Source organism: Rhinatrema bivittatum, chromosome 16, assembly GCF_901001135.1.
Source record: "Rhinatrema bivittatum chromosome 16, aRhiBiv1.1, whole genome shotgun sequence".
Lineage (NCBI taxonomy): Eukaryota > Metazoa > Chordata > Amphibia > Gymnophiona > Rhinatrematidae > Rhinatrema > Rhinatrema bivittatum.
The window spans coordinates 27,356,453-27,375,720 of record NC_042630.1 but is presented as its reverse complement, the minus strand read 5'-3'; the positions used below and the strand labels follow the sequence as shown (position 1 = coordinate 27,375,720).

Genomic DNA, 19,268 nt, shown 5'->3' with positions numbered 1-19,268 from the left:
TGAGGGAGGACTCTTCCCTCCCCTTAGGCAGCGGGTGCTTACCTGATTCCTGCTCCAGCGGCCCACTGTCGATGCTCCCCCCATACCCGGCACTCTTGCAATCTGGGGGGGCCCAGCCTTGCTCACAGTGACAGTTCCCATTGCTGTTGCACACCTTAAAGAAGCAAAAGAGGAAACCAGGCCTGAGGATGAGAAGGGGCTTAGCCCATCCCCACAAGACCAGGGTCCTCCCTCCAGTTCTTCTTACCCCACGCTCGTTGCATTTCCTCCGACACTCCCAGAACCCTAGGGTGGAAGTGTCCTGGCATTTCTGGTTGATGCACACCTAACAAGGAGCAAAAAGATACTGAATCAGCCGGCGCGCCTCCCTTCCTCCCCCACCCTCCTGCCCCAGAGACGCACGTGGGCAGGCAGCTACCACGTTTTACCTTCCCGCTGCTGCAAGCTGTGCCGGGCATCACCATGGCGGGGTCTGTGATGTCATCGCCAAGGTTGAAGTAGGTGCCCCGGCACACCTGCTCCGTGTGGTTCACGGCCACCGTGGTCACCACAATCTCTGCATTGGAGCCCAGCACCGGCCGGTCATTCCCTCCCTGGCACTGAATCTTCCCGCATTTCATGTCCCTGCAAAAGGGGTCGGAGAAGGGATGAGACAACGGCATTGGGCAGAGAGCATTATACAATCACAGGGGACGGTGGGGCAGAGCAGCCCCTCATTACAACACAGCTCACATACGGGGAACCGAGCCCCCCCCCCCCCTCACAACACTTCTGCGCCCCCTTGGTGTGTTCGTCACGGCTCTTTGCCATCTCTCCGGCTGCACCTGCCAATTCAGGTGAGATCCCAGCAATCCTCCACTCCTCCCCGCTACACAATTCGCGATGCAGCAGTAAGCGAGAGAGGGAGTCTCTCTCGGTACCGCAGACCCCTTGCGTCCACATTGCCAGGAGCCGATCCTGACCACGCGAGGCGCTGAGACCTCAGAACTCACCGGGCCCTGCAGGGCACGTAGCTGCCGTTGGAGCCCCGTCCGCAGTTACCATATTTATCACCCTTCATGTTGGCAGAACGAAAGCAGACGTCGGGGGCCTGGGTGGAACCTGAAAAAGCCACAGAAAGTGGGAGGCGTGAAAAAGAAAGCCCGAATGTCACATAGGACCATATATTGCTGGGGGGGTGGGAAGAGGCAGATCTCACAAAAACAAGCAGTCCCCACTGAATTCAGAGGTCTGTGCTGGCCCTATTCACATCTCATCACACCTCTCCTACACAGCACTAGCACATACCGGATCATTTCTCCACTTCCGGGTGCAAACCTCTCCTCCATGAGATATCTCAACTGTGCAGACCCACAGCTCCAAAACGTGCCACCAAATCCAAGGCCCCTGAAGCCACCCAGGCAGGCCCCCCCCCTCCTCCCTCCAGTGGCTGGATCCCCCTCACCCAAAGCTCCCTTTACCCCGGCCCTCTCCCCAGCCCTGCAATATACCCTGGGCCCTCACTGAACACCCCCCCCAGCACCTCCATTACCTGGACCCCAGAGAACCTGGCACTGTGCATCGTAGGTCCTGCAGTCTCCACTGTAGCAGAAGGCCTGCCCGCTCTTGCACGGCTGCCCGTCGTGGAGGAACACGTTAGGGGGGCAGAAGGAAGAGACTCCGTTGCAATGCTCAGGCAAGTCGCATTCCCCCATGGGCTCTCGGCACACAGAGCCAGCGCGTTTCAGCTGCAAAATGAGGGAGGAGACATAGGAGAGATGTCAACATCCACAGGGCACGGAGGAGACGGGAGCAGAGAGGCAATCGTTACTGCACGGAGGACCATCGGGGAACGCAGCACTGGGCGCGCACACAGGAGGAGAGCAAGTCTGGCTGGAGAAGGCATGGCATTCACCCTGTAATATCTACATTCGTTTACACTGGGGCCTGTTCGCAGGGGAACTTTTAAGACTCCCTCTATGCACTTTTTCTGCCTTTGCGGCTTTGTCTTTTGAGCTTTGCCCGTTTCTCCCTTCACCTAGGGAGGTATATCCAGGGCCCCTTACCTGCACACCGAGCTCTCAGTAAATGCTCGAGAGTGACTCAAGGCAGTCTCTGGAAGTTTCTTGTTTCAAAATCGAATGAACCCAAAAAGATTCAAAACTACTGAGCAAGAAACTCCGACTCACTCCCCCCTCCCCCATTTCTAGAGTCCTGAGAGACTGTCCAGGAAAATCACAATAAGAGAGAGAGAGTCCCAGTCCAAAAGTGCGATTCGCCATCGACTGAAACGAAAGGCTGCAGCCAGAGAGCGACCGGGGAGGGAAAGGCTCCAGGAACCAGCTGCATGGAAAGGCACGCCATGTCACGCAGAGACTCCGGGCCTGGCGGAAGCGCTTCTCTCCTCAGGACAGGGAATACACATTCATGCTCCCATTCTGACTCTTCCTGGCAGTGTCAGGACACCCAGCCCCCTACCTGGACGAAGTGGGCAGAGAGGGGAGGGACAGGGAGCTCCAGTCCCCAAGAGCTGGGGGGGGGGGGGGGGGGCCTGTCCTGCAAGTCATTTCATTAAAAAAAAGAGGCCTGTGTGAAAATCACTGCACACAGTGGGCTGCCATGTCCCCCGTGGCTCCAATAATGCATTTCTCTCAGTGCTTGGCAGTCACCTAATACAGCAAGAGACCTCTCTTCCGGAGCCTGCTGGCTCCCAGTCCAGGGTGCTAAGGTTCATCTTTTGCTCACCCAAGTTCTTTCCCAGAATGACCCCTCCCCCCCCCTCTATCTCCTGCTGACCTGCTTTGTCCCTCCCCAGCAGGCTGGTAAAGGCACAGTCTCACCTTGCACCTCTCGCAGCAGATACCATCCGAGGAACACTCGGCCCCTGGCACCAGCCTGCAGGTGGTGGCGTTGCAGCAGGAGTCCCTGCACACCTGGAGAGGGAAAACGGAGTGAGTGGGGGGAGGTGGACAGGCACGGACCCTCACACGGCCAAGCGTCTGTGGGCTCGGCGCTTACCTCCAGCAGCCCACAGTCGCACTCCTCCCCCGCCTCCACGAAGAGATTTCCGCAGCGCTGGCCCCCAAACAGGCGCTGGGCTTCCGGGACGTTGAAGAGACACATGCCCCCGCCCTGGCGCAGGCTGGTCTCCAGGTCAGACCGGCTGCAGCTGCTGAAGCCCAGGCCAGGCATGAACCTGCCGGAAGAGGGAGCCGGGCTCAACACAAAAGCAGCGTTCACCACCGGTGCCAAGGAAGGATGCGAAATTTGGAGCCCCATTTCAATTTCCAGTTTCTCGCTACGTGATTCCCCTCCCCCCCCCCCCCCCCCCCAGTACATCACTTAACCTCTCAGGGGGTCCATACTTAGTCACCTCCTCCCCACCACCAGCTCTCCCGGGTCCCTGACTCATCCTTAAATCCTCCCTCGCTTACCCCGTGGCCGGCTCCATGATGCAGCTCTTCACCTGAAGAAGGTTTGAGCAGTTACACTTCCTGTCAACGGTGTCGTGGCTCATGCCTAGGTTGTGACCCAGCTCGTGGGCCATTGTGGATGCCACGCCCAGGATGCTGACAGAGTGATCCTGCAAAGAGAGAGCACAAGGAGGAAGATGTGGGCTGAGGCGGGAGAGGAGAAACATGGGCAGACGGGGGGAATTAGGGGAGAAATGAGACATGGAAAGGCATGGGGGGGGGGGAGTCAGTACTCACCACGTTCACTCCCCCAGATCGCTCAGGGGAACACATGGAGGACTGGGAGGCCATACCAACCGTGGAGCCTTTAAACTGCCCTCCCCTATAGAAGGAAACAAAAGGGCGTGAGAGCAGGGAGCGGGACGAAGCAACGAGAACAGGATACAAGAGGGGCAGGTTAGGAAAGTCACCGAGCACACAGAGAGCGGCGGCAGCAAAGCCAGAGGCTGGGCGCCGAGGCCGTTGCTCTTTCCATGTACCCTGCTGACCTTTCCAGGAGATCCCTTCTCAACATGCAGCAGAGCCACGCACATCTCGGGATCGGGCACAGCCAGCAGGAGGCAAACCAAAGAAACTCATTGGATTCCTTGGGTCACCTGAGGTGGGCAGAGCCAGACGGCCATCAGACCTACAAGACGTGCGAATGCTGTGGGGGGAATGAAAAGTGGCTCAATCCATCCCACGTGGCAGAGTCCTCACGCTGAGATGATCCCTCCCCCGCAACCTCCACTTACGTCACTAGTTGCGCATTATCGTGTCTGATGCGCGGCAGGAGCTCCGTCCGCCTCCATGCCAGGAAGCGGTTCAGGGTATCCGAAGGGTTCTGGTCTATGGCAATCTGATCCTTCTCGCTCCAGATTTCCACAGCCACCAGAGCCACACGCACATTTAGTGGTCGGTAAAACTGCAGGGGAGAATCCGGAGTCAGAGCGCTGGGAACAGCAAGACGCAGGAAGCGAAGATTCAAACCTCAAAAAAAGCGGGCCAGAGACGGCAAAGCTAATAAATGTCTCTTCCTGGGCTTGCTCCGAGTCTGAGGGGCCTGCTAAGAAGACTGCAGGAGCTACCGAACTGCCAATCAATGAAGAAATAAAACGGAGCCGACACAGACGCTCTTACACAGATAAGAGTGGTCTGGCCTGCCTTTTGTCATTCTCTGAACTCAACCCAACATGCATGTGAAAAATGATATTTTAGTCTGAAAAATGAATGCTGCCATGCCCTGCGGAAGAGATCAGGGATGTTATGTTCCAGGATTAAGGCGACTGATGGTGTCTGTGTGCTGGTCAGAGAACCGGGATCCCCTGGGGCTTTCTATCTGTCCATGTCTGCTGGGGGGGGCTGAACCTTGTGTCACTGCGCCCACCACATGTGCAGAGGCTACTCACCGAGTCCACCTGATTAGCAATTTCCAGCATCCGTATCTGTAGTCGCCTCATGTCTCTGTGATAGAACTCAAACTGCCAAAGGGAACAGAAGAAAGGAAGATTGGTTCTCACCTGCTAATTTTCGTTCCTGAAGTACCACAGGTCAGTCCAGGCACGTGGGTTTGTGCATCCCTACCAGCAGATGGAGGCAGGGCTACAAACCCGAGAGTGCCACCCGCAGTCCTTCCGTATTGACCTGTACCCAAGCCAAGATGTCTACCTTAAACTCCAATAAGCCTGGGGGAACACATATTGAAACATTAGAGCCCCCTGAAAAACAAGCTAGCCCTCTTAACCCGACAGAACGCACATCTGAAACTACGTACACTTCTCATTACTCTGAATAGATCCCATATCAGCTCAGCAACATCCAGAAGTGAGGAAGTCTTTCGGCCAGTGGGACGGGTCTCTGGTCTGACCCGTGGTACTTCAGGAACAAAGTTTTTCCTTTCCTGTTCTTACCCTGGATCAGTCCAGATAAGTGGGACGTACCCAAGCCCCTCTATTCTGGAAGGGAACTCAAAAGACCTGCACACAAAACACTTTCCCCAAAAGACACCTCCTCCGGTGCCCACACATCCAAGTGGTAATGTTTGGTAAAACTGAGAAATGAAGACCACGTCGCCGCACAACAAATCTCCTGCATAGAAAGCAGTTGAGACGCCGTCCTCGAAGTTGCTTGCGCCCTAGTGGAATGCGCTCTCAGCCCCTCTTAGGACAGACCGGCCGTTACAGATGTAAGCTGAAGCTATCGTCTTTCAGCCATCATGCAATACTGCCCTTGAACATCTTATTTCCCTTCTTAGTGCCACTGCACAGGACAAAAAGATGATCAGATCTCCAAAAGACATTTGTCGCCTTAAGATATCACAAAGAATTCTGCGCCCATCCAACTAATGAAACTTCCTCACCATAGGAGCATCCGCAGACAAATACGGCAAGGCCGGTAACTTGATCACCTGGTTAAGGTGGAAGGAGGAAACCACCTTAGGCAAAAAAAGAAGGAACCGAACATAAAGAAACCTCTCTCCGAAATCACAGGACAGGTCTCTACAGGACAAAACATGCAGTTCAAAAGTCCTTCTAGCTGAACAGATAGACAACAGGAGAACAGCCTTCAGGGTTAAGTCCTTTAGAGAAGACCTAACCCTGACACAGCACCCAAAGAACTAGGCTCAGATTCCATGCTGGACAAATCTTCCGAACAGGAGGATGCAAATATTTTGCCTGTTTGAGAAAATGGACCACATCTGCATGAGACGCCAATGGTCTTCCCTGAATCCTACCTCGAACGGGAACCTAAGGCTGCCACCTGAACCTGAAGAGAATTATAGGCCAAACTGTTAGTCAAACTGCTTTGCAAAAAGGCTAAAATCTGCAGAACATCCACCTTCAATGGCTGTAACTTGGTCTGCAAATACCAGGATTCCAAGACTCTCCACACTTGGACATAAGCCAAAGACGTGGAAGGTCGCCTTGCCTGAAACAAAGTCGCAATCACAGGCTCCAAATAACCTTTCAAGCGGAGCCATTGTCTCTCAAAGGCCAAGCTGCTAGACACAATTGATCCTCCTGGTCTGAAAATACAGGTCCCTGCCACAACAGCCCTAACAGAAAGGCGAAGCAAACGGGACCATCCACTGACAGAAGAAGGTGGTCCGCAAACCACGGCTGGCGTGGCCACTCGGGAGCCACCAGAATCACCCTGCCCAAATGAAGCTCGATAAGCCGCAGCACTCGACCTACGAAGGCTGCGGTGCAAACGAGGAGCAATAGGTGTGCTGGCCAAGGAAGAACGAGAGCGTCAACGCCCTCCGATCCAACCTCCCCTTCTGCGTCTGAAAAACCGATCCGTCTTCGCATTCCCTGAAGTCGCCATGAGGCCCACCACTGGTCTGCCCAGCCTGAGTGAAGGAGAAGACGTCCGCCAACAACTCCCCCGGATCTGGATGCTACCTGCTGAGGAAGTCCACCGGCACGTTGTCCACTCCGGCCACATGGGAAGCTGCTACACTTGCCAGATATTTTTCCGCCCAAAAAAAGGTTCTTGTGCCTCCAGCGCTATTAGTCGCCTCTTTGTTTCGCCCTGGCAGATGCCACTGTCGTCGCATTGTCTGAAAACCCTCGCACCGCCTTGTCTTGAATGAGGGGGGAGAAACTCCACTAAGACTCTGTGCACTGCCCTGGATTCCAGCCGATTTATTTATTTTTAACTTTTATATACCGACATTCCTGTATAAAATACAAATCACACCGGTTTACAATAAAACATAACTTCGCCTGTGAGCGTTACATAGAACAATCAACAAATTATACTAAAAAGCATACATTTACCTTTGTCAGAAATGTAAAACAATTATAAAGAAGAAATTGTTAACAAGGGGAATATTTAAAACTAGGGGATGCACGAAGGGGTGCACAAAGGGGAATGCCCCTTTGTCGCGCCCCTTCGGTGCGCGGCGCCTGCTGGCTTGGCGCTTTTAACGGATCAGTTCCGTGAGCGATGACGTCGGGTCACCGATCTTCCTTAACACACACACATCACCCCCAACCAGAGAGGCTGACATTTGTGGACACCACCAACCAGTCGAGCACTTCCTGATCCATCCCTTTCTTGATATTGTGCCGAGATGGCCTCCACGAGAGACTCGAGCTGGCATCCTCTGGCAACAGCGAAGGAAGCTGAAATTCCACTGAAAGCGGATTCCAATGGGATAACATCGCCCCCTCTGCAGCGGTCGCATGTGAGCAAAGGCCCATGGCACTAACTCCAGCGTAGAAGCCATGGAACCCAGGACCTGCAAATAATCCCAGACCCTGGGAACAGACACTTTTTTTTTTTTAAATCAAACTCCAGACTGCAGGTTTGCAGGAGACAGGTCAATACTGAGGGACTGCAGGTGGCACTCTCGGTTATGTAGCACTGCCTCAAGGTTTTTGTTCTCTGCCTCCATCTGCTGGTAGGGATGCATAAACCCACTTGTCTGGACTGATCCGGGGTATAAAGAGGAACTGCCTTAACCACATCTTCCAACAATGAATTCCAGAGCTTAATTGTGCACTGAGTGAAAAAGAATTCTCTCCAATTTGTTTTAAATGTGCTACTTACTAACGTCATGGAGTATCCCCTAGTTTTTATATTTTTTTTTTTGAAAGAGTAAGCAACCGATTTACATTTACCTATTTCAATCCACTCATTTTATAGGCCTCTATCATATCTCCCTTCAACTGAACAGCCCTAACCTCTTTAGCCTTTCCTCATAGGGGAGCTGTTCCATCCTCTTGCAGGGTGCCAGAACACATATATGGAAGAATACACCACATGTACGACAGCAATAACAAGCAACATATACACAGAACACGCCACCACAATAGCACATATGACAACAATAAAGCAACATGTACACAGACCAACAGAATTTTTAGATAATAGGGCACTAAATGTTTTAAGTAAAACATGCCACATGTACACAGAACACATCACACGTGTGATAGTAACATGCATGCCAGCAATCCACAAGTACTCAGAACATGCTAGCAATAACACCCCCCTCACATGCAGTCCAGGACAGCATGCACGACACGACGGGAGTGTCCGTACGCACGTACGTGCGTCTGTCCCATCTTCTCACCTCTTTCTTGTCAGCAACTATCACCAGCTCTACGAACTTCATTTCACTGAAGAGATCCCTCTTCCCCTACAAGGAAAGAGACAAAGGGGGTAGCGAGCAAAGAGGGCAACAGGTTCCACGCCTCAGGCATGTCCCCTGCACACACACACACACACGCGTGTGTGCTGACGCAACAGAATGGGGACCGCAGGAGCCACTGACCCCAGACGGATGATTTCTCAGTGACCTCAAACGGAAACTAAGGTCTTCCGGGCTCAGCTTGGGGCTGGTCCTCTGTGGTAAGAGTTCCTTGGGTTTTCCAGATCAATTCTCAACAGAAGCGGTGCTGGGTGGGATGGGGGGACAGCCCTGAGACGATGACTCGCAAGCGGCTGGGCGACTTTTAGCCCCATAGGTCAGGACAGGGCCCGCGTGAAGCTGCGACATGAATCCCCCTGGTAAAGGTCCCGACACCCCCTCCGTACCCTATGCAGAGGAGGCCGCTCTTCCCCCGAGGGCAGCAAGGGCGCCCCCTGATGACGCAGATGGGCCAAACCACACTTCACGTGCGGAGAGCGCATGTCCTGGGTCTTGTAGAAACGATGCCTCGGGTCGCCAGCGCCGCTCACGGGCTCCACGCTGTAGCTCGTATCTTCGGACACAACAAGGAGGCCACTGGAGTGAAGACAGACAGAGATGAGGAGCCCCCAAGGACTACAGAGGGCCTGAGCGACCCTAAGGCCCTTCCCCTAAATGTTCCTGTCTGATACCGCACCTGAGTCCAGAGCACAAGCTCACACTGCCCCAAGAGCCCGGGTAGCCCTTCACACGGCCATGATAGTAACAATTCACCTGAAACAGAAGAAGGAGAGCAGGATCGCTGCTGTGAGGAAGCTCGCGCCGCCTGGCACCAAGGGCCCAGGTCTGAGAGGGTCTGGCAGCAACGCAGCTTACCTGTCTTATGCCACCTCTCGTCACCCGTGTCCCATTGGGCAAGTAAAACACCAGCGTGTGTGCACCTCTCAGCAGAGCCCTAGCAAGGAGGAAGAGAACATGAGCCAGAGCGTTATTTATAAACCTCTCCCGGCCAGGCTGCCATGGGTCCCCGACATCCATCCTGTTCTCGCCCACCACGGGCAAGGAAAGTCGGTGGGGACGGGTAAGGCCCGGGTCAGCATGGGATTAAGAGGCAGCGTTTCTGAAACACAGACAGCAAAGCCCCTCTCACAAGAGAGGGGTGCCCACGGACCCCCACACCACGAAGAGGGCAGCAGCAAGCAGAACCGCCCGACTGAGGTTAGAATTACTTAAGCACCGCCGAGTTTAATGGAGTCATCGGGCAGGCCCTTCTACTTTAAAATGATGGGTGTAGTAAGATGGAAATAATATGCAGTGCATTACGTGCAGCCCCTATTGAAGCCTGCAGGGCTGCCCCTTTATCCATCCTCGAAAGCCCTCAGTATCGCAGAGTTTGGGTCTCTCTCTCTCATCTTTCACTTTTAATCCCGAGACGATAGCTGAAATGCTGCTCTGCTGCCTTTCCCCTCCTCTCGTGGGATTTCTCTGGCTTTCTTGTCACTGGATTTCACTTGGCACGGGCTCTGGGTCCAGCTCCAGGGAAGCCGTGAAGCTGGCAGTCCCACCCTGCCCAGCTAATGTACAAACCATCACTGGGATAAACCTTGCGAGAACTGCTGTCCTCTCTCCCTCCCCCTCATCTCCCTGTCCCACCTCAGGATTGCAGGAGTTCAGGGGCAAACCCAAGAGACAGCATCCAGAGTGTGGTCCCAACTCTCCTGGTTCCCCCCCCCCCCCCCATCCTCTCCTCTTCATATGCCCCCCTCAGTAAGCCCTCCGGTTTGTGTGTCCAATACCAATCCTCCATCCTCTTCCCATGCCTCTCCCTCACATCCTCCAAATCTCCTCCTCGCACCCAGGAACAGAGGTCCCCCCCCCCCCACCAGCCATGTGCACAGTGAACCCCACTAAGCGCCCGTCCCTCAGCCCAGACTTACTCGTTCTGCCGCAGCTCCAACACGAGTCGCTCTTCCTCTAGCTCCAGAGCCACCTGCAGGAAGCTGGGGGGTCCCTCCTGCAGGAAAGACCCAACAAGGCTTCCAACATCAGCAGAGACCCATACCCTGCAGACGATATCTACACCCCTTCTCCTGGACCGGGGGGAGGGATTCTACCAACCCCAGGCCCCATCGACTGAATGGGCCGGGCCAAACCCGACGACCTGCCCGGGCCGAGCCCCATCGCCTGTGGAGAGACACTGGGTTTATGGTGGGAAAAAAAAACTGCTCTAGATTTCTTTTCCTTTTGGCCATGCAGGGCGGGCACAAAGGGGTAGCCGGCAGCTCTTCGGAGGGAAGCACTTAGAGAAAGCGCTGAAGAGGGAGGGGGAGGCTCCTGGCAGGAAGGCCGGAAGCCCAGGCGCTCGGAGACAGGATGCATCCCGGCGCGAAGACCAACAACCAGTTCCTCTGAAGGCGTCGGCTCGCTGCGTTAGGAGCTTACAAGCCTGGAAGGGTTCCTCCTCTCTCTCACACACACATCTGTAAGGCTCTCCTTATCAAGGGCACCCTTCCACTTCTCTCAGACACCTCCATGAGCGTCCAGGGCTTCCCTCACCAAAGCCAACCCTTTCACTAGCTCAGACATCCTCACCCCCCCCCCCCCCATCAGGAGGACCCCGCCACCGATCTCAAACTCTGTCACTGCCTTCCAGCCACGTTCAGATCACTTTTACACACACTGCCAAAGTGCCACGCAGCGACTGCAGTGACAGGGAAGGAAGAAAGAAAAGGGAAACCGTTATAAAATGAGAACAGCCAAGTACAATATCAGGGACACGTCTCACCACACCTTCTGCTAAACAAGCGATCTGCATGGGATAAAGGGACCCCCCCCCTCCCTTAATGAGGCACCCTGGCGGGGACGAGGATACAGGGAGAGAGACGTCCGTCAAGCCTCCCCCCCCCCCACCCCAGTACAAATCTTGAATAAGTTCGCTTTCCTGCCGTATACTGACGAATGCCAGAACCAGCAAATCCCCCTCCATCTCGTGCAGCCAGGGCAGAGGGAGGGGACGAGGCGGGACATCCCAAACCGCCAGCAGCACAACCCCTGGGACAGGAGTGGCACGAGCCTCCCCTCCCCCATCTTGTGTGTACTCTGGCCTGATGCCCGTCAGCTTCCCCCTGGGGGGGGGGGGGGGGTCCCAGCCGTTGCTGCTACTGAAGGAAGGGGGCACGCCCTGGTTAGGTCGGGGAGTGCGGCCCCTTCCTCGCCCAGCGGTACCTCCAGCCCTGAGCTAAAAGGAAATGCCTCAGTCATTCCCAGCACTGCGGAGGGGTGGAGGGGACAGAGGAATCCAGGGCAGGCCCTATCCGGCCGGCCAGGAGAGGGGTGGAGGGCGCACTCGGGGGGTGATGTAATAACAGAAGGGAGCATTAGAGAGAGAAGTTACATCTAACAATATCTTCTCGAGTAAGAATGGATCTGGGCGAGGGACAGGGCTTGCTTATTCATTCTGTAAAACTGTCCGGGATGATGTGCACAGCTTGTTTATTGGGCTTGATATTAAAATTCAATAAGGCGGCTTTCAACTAAATAGGGCAAAGGAGGACAGAAGTGGAAACCGGGGTGGGGGGAGGACAGAGCAGAAGCTGCAATTATAAAAGGAAGTTGATTGCAGATGTAAACGTGCCCCTCCCCATCCCTAGGTCACAGGGTCAAAGTTGAGCGGGGGTCACCCCCCCTACCCCATCTCATTGGGGGGGGGGGGGGAGACAGGACAAGCTCAGCCTCACCTTCAGGGCCTCCTCCAGGCTAAGCCTCCCGTGCTTTCCAGAAACAAACACAAGGACTTCCTGGGGCCTGGTCAGCTCTTCTCGTCTAGGACCCACATCTACAAAAGAAAAGGAACGTTAGCAAAAAAAAATAAAAATAAAATAAAATATGGAGACAAAAAGCTGAAAGCAATCCATTCCATGCTGGAAAGCAGGGACGTGAAGGCCACCGACTATAAAACCTCGACATTCCTACAGCCAGGCAGCGGAGGAGGAGGTAACCGGTGCCGGCACCAAGGCCTCGATCTTTATCTGCAAAAAAACTAATGTCCATCTGGAGATATTGAAACTGACGGGTTCACACCCCGGAGACTCGCTCCCCGGCCCGGGCTGTTCTGTGCCTGTGCCGGCCACTCTTTACAGCTCTTGCAGTCACCCTGTGGGGGTGTGCGGTCCTGACCCTGGTGCCAGCTTTGCCTTTCCAATCAGATGGCAGAAATAAAGACCAAGGTGAGCCCTTATTCGCTGGGTTACACCACAGGTGCAGCGAGCTTTCCGGAGCTCTGCTCCCTTCATCGAGGTCACTGCAGAGTCTGTGTGACTGGGAGTGCGCCCCAATTCCAGCCACTTCTGCAGCAGAAGCCTTCACACACACACCTAGAGCAGCCGGGGAAATTCAGGCCTCAGCGCTTTCCGGGCAGATTCCACGCAGGAGCATGTGCAACCCCTGCCACTGCCCAGCCCGGGGTATAAGGCAGCACAGGAGTGCAGACTTACAGAGAAACATGGAAACGAGGGCAGAAAAAGACCAAACGGCCCATCCAGTCTGCCCAGCAAGCTCCCACACTTATTTTTCCCCATACTTGGCTGTTTCACCGACCACCAAGTTCGGGACCCTTGTTGGTAACTGTTTGATTCCAATTTCCTGCCACCACCCTCTGCCGCTGATGCAGAGAGTAATGTTGGAGTTGCAACAAAGGTGAAGCATAAGGCTTAATGGTTAAGGGTAAAGACTTCAGAGGAAATATGCAAAAGCACTGAGTGCATGGTATATAAGATAGTATAACACAGCAGAGAGGGAGCGTCTGCCTAGAACAAGCACAATTGTTTGGAACGGGCCGACCTAACTGCGGGGGGAAGCAGGGCCTTTGAATGCTGGTATGTTTGGCTCCACCCCCCCAGCTGACCAAAATTATAGTGCTGGGGCAGGACTACCATGGCGGTGCGGAGACTCCCCAAAGCGATTGCCCCTATTCTCACCCCTCCCCCACCATACCACGCCACAGGGTGGAAGCTTGCTTTAAAATTTAAGATGGTGCATTATAAGGCTCACAGTAACACAAGTGAAAGCTATCAGCACTTTATAATACATTAACAGGCCTTGCCCAAGCTCACCTCTTATTCCATAAGAATGGACATACGTGAGCCAGGGCAACCCGCCTGCTTCTGGTCGCTGGCCAGACTTGCATAGGGTAATGTTCTTATATAATCCGAGGCCTGGCCAGCTCACTACGCCCCAGTCAGTACAACATGCCCCAGATTTTAGAAGAAACAACTCTGATAATTCACTTGTTATAATGATCTGTTGACTCACTATAGCAGTCTGTAACTTTTTTATAAACGAAAAAAAACTCCTCACTGAAGTGGGAGCAGGGGAAAACCGATACAGGGATCTCGTCTTGGCCGGGCAGGTAGATGGTAATGACAGCAGGCAGCCCAGCAGCCAAATTGGGAAGGAGCTGTTGAAGCTGACAGCACATGAAATTATAAAATACAATAAAAAAAGACAACAGGGGAATCTTACATAATTTTCTGTGTCCTGATCAAGTCATTAAAAAAAAAAAAGAGCATTACTAGGAGTCTATTCTCAGCTAAAAATCCTGCCTGCACATGGTTTAGCATGAAATTTTGTGCAAGGTGTCCCAGTGGCTTCCACAGTCACCAGGACAGAGAGGTAATGGAAAACCGGTTTTACCAGGCTGGAAGCCATGTGACACAGCTGCACCCGCCATCCCCTCAGCACCTACTCCAGCTCCACAGGTTTGGGGGGTGTTCCTGGTTTCATGCTGGCACAGGGCCATCTGAAAGCCGAGGCAGATTCTGAAGGCAAACACCTGCAGTGCCGGGGAAGCACAGGACTACCTCCTGCCTTTGGAACCCCCTTACAGATAGTGGCTGGACAGCTCAGCCCTTGCCCTGTTGACCGCATTCGTTTGATGCTGAGGGTTTAACAAGCAGTTTCAGTTCTTGGGCCAGCAGGACTCTGGAGGTGCATCCTGTGGGCAGACGTGGGAGGTGGTTAGGGTGGCCACCTCCCCTCCCAGGGCAGCCAGACTGATCCAGACCCGGTTCTGCTTTTTGCCTGTTTGCTGTAGAGCATTTTGTGGCTCTGATTTGTCCCACTGAGTCCCCTAAGAAAACCAGAACTACAAATCCATGAATGCACTGGAGCAAAACCAGTACTAGATCAGTACTGCCACATGATGTGGTGACCCCAGGGATGTGGACCCCCTTCCCCTGCAAGGCCTGAATGGCACACTCCCTAGGCCTGTCTTCAAGGACCAAGCAGGGTCTGAGCACAGTGCAGGGTCTCTAGAGGTGCTGCAATACAAGCACAAATTCTCTCGTTTACATTGCTTATACCGCTAGCTAATTACACCTTCTCTGTTCAAAGCAACAAGTCAGAGGCTCCTTCTACAGCAGATTTTCCAGGAATTCTTTTTATCAACAGAAATAAAGGTAAATGATGGCTGTCACCCCGCACGGAGGAGACTGGCTATACCTCTTCTCAAATTTCTATCCCTGATTATTTAAACATCTGCATGAAGGGGTGCACCCTCATGTTCTGGGATGAAATATCACCTCTCCTGAACTCTCACTCCCTAATAAGTGGGAGTTACGCTCTTCCCTTCCCTAGCCTTCATGCACCTAAACCCAGCACTTCTGCTGCTGTACCCACGTACAACAAAGACAGCTGCACATCAAGCCAGGTCCACTCTGGTGACAGACAGGACATACTGAGCTCGGTTCTATTACAGTCCCTGAAATCTGCAGCCAGAACCAGGACCATCTGCAAGACAGGTAGGCACGAGAGTTGGGGGTGGAGAGGAGTACGAGAGATAGAGGGCTGGGGGAATAGGTAATGAAGGAGCGAGCACAGGACCTCTCCAATCTTTAGATGTCTCTTACCTGCTCCCAGTGTCTCATACTGGCTCAGGTCTTGCTGTTGTGGGGCTTCCGAGCAGCCGGGCCCCCTGCTGGCTCTGTCCTCCCCCTTCGCCCAGCAAAGCCAGCACAAGAGCAGCACTCTGCAGGCCCCGTCCATGCCCACCCTGTCCCATGGGAAGGGGGCACCTGCAGTCCTGATGGGATGAGAAGGAGCTCCCCCCCCCTCCACCCCTCAGTCACTGAAAGTGATCAGCTCTCAGGCCGACTGCCTGCAGGGTGGCACCCCCACATTACCACGGGCTCCCGAGCCCCCTCCCTCTGTCTGGGGCATGGTCCGAGAACCCGGCGCGCCCGGGGGACCCCGGGACCCGCACCAACCACCTCTCGGGACTCCCCTCTGCTCGCTCCGGCCCTCAGATCCGCTCCGACTCTGACCGCGGCCACAGCGTCAGTGTCAGAGTGTCAGTGTAGGAAGAGGCGGGGGAGGGAGGAGCCGGGGAGGGGGCGGAGCCAGGGGAGGGGGAAAGCTGAATCACGGCCACGGAATGGACTTTACCCCCGCCCTCGGCCGTTCCCGGCGCGTCAGGCTTCACCTGCTGCAGGAGAAGAACGCGGCGGCTTCTGCCCGGTCCAGACAGGGCCTTGGTTAGATCCCCCGCGCCACCACCCAGGGACGGTGAAACTGGACCGATGCCCCTGAGCAGAAGCAGAACCGGCGTGGGCGGGCCCCAGCAGCGCCCCATGCTGCCAGCTTTTCCGGTTTTGCGGAGCAGGCGCCCTGCTGCCGGCTCTCGCGGGGACTCGGAGCATGCGCAGTGCTGCCCCGCGGGGACACTCCTCCCTCTAGCGGCTGCTTCCTGGTTCGAATCTCCCAGGACCTGAGATTCAACGCCACTTATCCGCCTAAGCGGTGTAGGGTATAGGCTAAGCTGCTGACATTTAGCCAGATAACTACTAAATACTTGGAGGCCACTATTCAATAGGCCGCTTAGTGGATACATTGGCTGAATATACAAGCTTAAAGTTATCCGGGTATCTGGATAACCATGCTCCAGTGAAGACATCGCCAAACTGTTACCTGAGGCACTAAAAACAATCAACTTAAATGACGCCAACACAGCCACAAACTCCTGGATATCTATCAACGCAGACATAGCCAATACATTATGCCCCATGATAAAAAAGGAAATAAAACAATCCACAAAGCAAAGAGCACCATGGTACACCCCAGAACTGAAAACCTCAAAGCGAACACTGAGACAGACTGAGAAACAGTGGAGACGAACCCCCACCTCAAACCTGAAAGACAAATACAGAACACTACTACACAACTATACAACTGACCTTAACACAGCAAAGCGTAATTTCCACACATCAAGAATTCACGATTACCAATTTAACCCAAGGACCCTCTTCGCCTATGTCAAAGACCTTACCAACCCCATCCAAAATGACAATACGCCAAACTCCAGCAACATCTCCAGTGAAAAACTAGCACAATTCTTCAAGGATAAAGTCAACAACATCATTGCCAAGATTCCGCAAACCCACAATGACTTAATTGACACCCCCCCTCCTATCCACTCATGGTCACAATTCACTCCCGTTGCTACCACAGAAATTGAACCTATCATCAGAAAAACCAACCCTGCATCCCACTCCTTAGACCCCATCCCCATCAAAACCCTAAAACTCATCAGAGAGATTATTGTCAAACCAATAACCTACATCATCAACCTATCCCTAGAACAAGGAATCTTCCCAGAAAAACTCAAAAACGCCATCATCAAACCAATCATCAAAAAGCCTCAACTCGACAAATCCGACCCAGCAAACTACAGACCAGTCTCCAACCTCCCATTCCTAGCAAAAATCATCGAAAAAACAGTCAACAATCAACTCACAGACCACCTTGAAACCTTTAATGTTCTTCAGCCTGCACAACATGGTTTCAGAAAACTCTTCAGCACTGAAACCCTCCTCCTCTCCCTCACCGATACCATCCTCAAAGGCCGCGACAAAGGCAAATCGTTCCTCCTGATACTTCTTGATATATCAGCCGCCTTCGACACCATCAATCACAGAACACTCCTCACCAGACTTAAAGAAATTGGTCTCCAAGACACCACAATCAAGTGGTTCAAATCCTACCTCTCAAACAGATCTTACATCGTCAAGATGAACTCATCTGAATCCTCACAAGTGCCCCTCACTCATGGAGTCCCACAAGGTTCTTCCCTATCATCAACCCTCTTCAACATATATCTCATCCCACTATGCAAATACCTATCAGAGGCAAACCTCACCTACTTTGTCTATGCAGACGACATACAAATATTACTCCCCATAAACAACTCCATTCAACTCACTATGGAAAAATGGAACAAACTCAGCTCAAACTTATCCCATTTACTATCTCAATTATCACTATGTCTCAACCAAGCCAAAACAGAAATCATTCACATCCACGATGACCATCCCTCCTATCCACTCATGTGCACCCCCTCTGACCACCCAGGAAACTCAATCAACCCAGGAGTGCCACAAATCTCACAAACCTCACTCACGCCGTCCACAAGAAACCTAGGCGTAACAATTGACAGCCAACTCAACTTTAAACGACACATCTCCAATACAATCAAAGATGGATTCTTCAAACTGCAGACACTAAAAAAACTCAAACCCCTTCTCCAAGAGCACGATTTCAGAACAGTCCTCCAATCAATTATCTTGTCAAGACTCGACTACTGCAACTCCCTCCTCCTCGGACTACCAGAAATACACATCAAACCCCTCCAAGTTCTACAGAACGCTGCCGCCAGAATCATCTCTAACAACAAAAAATCCCCTCACATCACACCCACGCTCAAAGAACTCCACTGGCTACCCATTACACAAAGAATCCAGTATAAAACCCTCACCCTCATGCACAAAAAAATAAACAACAACAAAATGGACTGGCTAAACAACGGAATACAACCTTACCCCACTCAAAGAACTCTCAGATCCACCAACACTGGACTCCTAGCCGTCCCCAATCTCAAAGCTGCACACCTCAACGTCACCCGCAAACGAGCCATAACAATAGCGGGCCCCACCTTATGGAACACCCTCCCCACCTGTCTCAGAAACGAACCTTCACTGCAAGTCTTCAAAAAACACCTCAAAACATGGCTATTTTTAAAAGCTTTCCCACCCGACACATAACCCGCCCAATCGCACCATCCACTCCATGCCCCCTCCACAAGCATCTCGCCCCACACCTTTCCCTCCCTACACAAGCATCTCCCACCACCCTTTCCCTCCCTATCACTACCTTCCTCCCACACATCCCTTCCTCTCCCCTCCCCCCTCTACACTCCCTGCTCTCCTTACCATAATTTATCCTCATCAACAAGCCATTTATGTACATATGTTATATACTATAGTCTAATGTTCCATGTACTCCTGTTAGTTCTGTTACAACTTGTTATATTTATTACCATGTTATAATGTAAAATATTCTTGTTATATTTATTACCATGTTATAATGTAAAATATTCTTATATCTATTTAATACCATGTTATAATGTAAAATAGGTGGGATGGCACCTTTAATACCATTTATTTATTTATTTCTTTTGTATACCGACATTCGATCGAGATATCACATCGGTTTCCAGATAACAGGGTTACCACCCTATTCCTTTAGTTATCTGGAAACCGATGTGATATCTCGATCGAATGTCGGTATACAAAATAAATAAATAAATAAATAAAATAAAATAAAAATAACATAAAAACCTAACTGGCTATATTTGAAAACAGCTGGGTAGG

At 52.8% G+C, this 19,268-nt stretch overlaps 1 protein-coding gene across 4 annotated transcripts in view; it reads right to left on the bottom strand.

Moving 5' to 3' along the window:
• The window catches only part of ADAM15 (ADAM metallopeptidase domain 15), a 32,016-nt gene extending 15,787 nt beyond the window's left edge, over nucleotides 1-16,229 (bottom strand). For 2 of the 4 annotated variants that reach the window (XM_029579478.1, XM_029579479.1), the window contains exons 1-18: nucleotides 15,474-16,229; nucleotides 12,306-12,403; nucleotides 10,506-10,582; nucleotides 9,445-9,523; nucleotides 9,266-9,342; nucleotides 8,976-9,165; nucleotides 8,512-8,577; nucleotides 4,841-4,912; nucleotides 4,187-4,356; nucleotides 3,690-3,774; nucleotides 3,414-3,562; nucleotides 2,998-3,175; nucleotides 2,820-2,912; nucleotides 1,532-1,727; nucleotides 993-1,101; nucleotides 429-624; nucleotides 248-325; nucleotides 43-154 (exon numbers count right to left, since the gene is read on the bottom strand). In XM_029579478.1, coding sequence (XP_029435338.1) covers nucleotides 43-154; nucleotides 248-325; nucleotides 429-624; nucleotides 993-1,101; nucleotides 1,532-1,727; nucleotides 2,820-2,912; nucleotides 2,998-3,175; nucleotides 3,414-3,562; nucleotides 3,690-3,774; nucleotides 4,187-4,356; nucleotides 4,841-4,912; nucleotides 8,512-8,577; nucleotides 8,976-9,165; nucleotides 9,266-9,342; nucleotides 9,445-9,523; nucleotides 10,506-10,582; nucleotides 12,306-12,403; nucleotides 15,474-15,609 — 2,161 coding nt within the window. In that variant the 5' untranslated portion in view covers nucleotides 15,610-16,229. The remainder of the gene's footprint in view (nucleotides 1-42; nucleotides 155-247; nucleotides 326-428; nucleotides 625-992; nucleotides 1,102-1,531; nucleotides 1,728-2,819; nucleotides 2,913-2,997; nucleotides 3,176-3,413; nucleotides 3,563-3,689; nucleotides 3,775-4,186; nucleotides 4,357-4,840; nucleotides 4,913-8,511; nucleotides 8,578-8,975; nucleotides 9,166-9,265; nucleotides 9,343-9,444; nucleotides 9,524-10,505; nucleotides 10,583-12,305; nucleotides 12,404-15,473) is intronic. The other 2 variants (XM_029579480.1, XM_029579481.1) reach the window with 1 other exon arrangement.
• Between the last annotated feature and the right edge of the window lie 3,039 nt (nucleotides 16,230-19,268).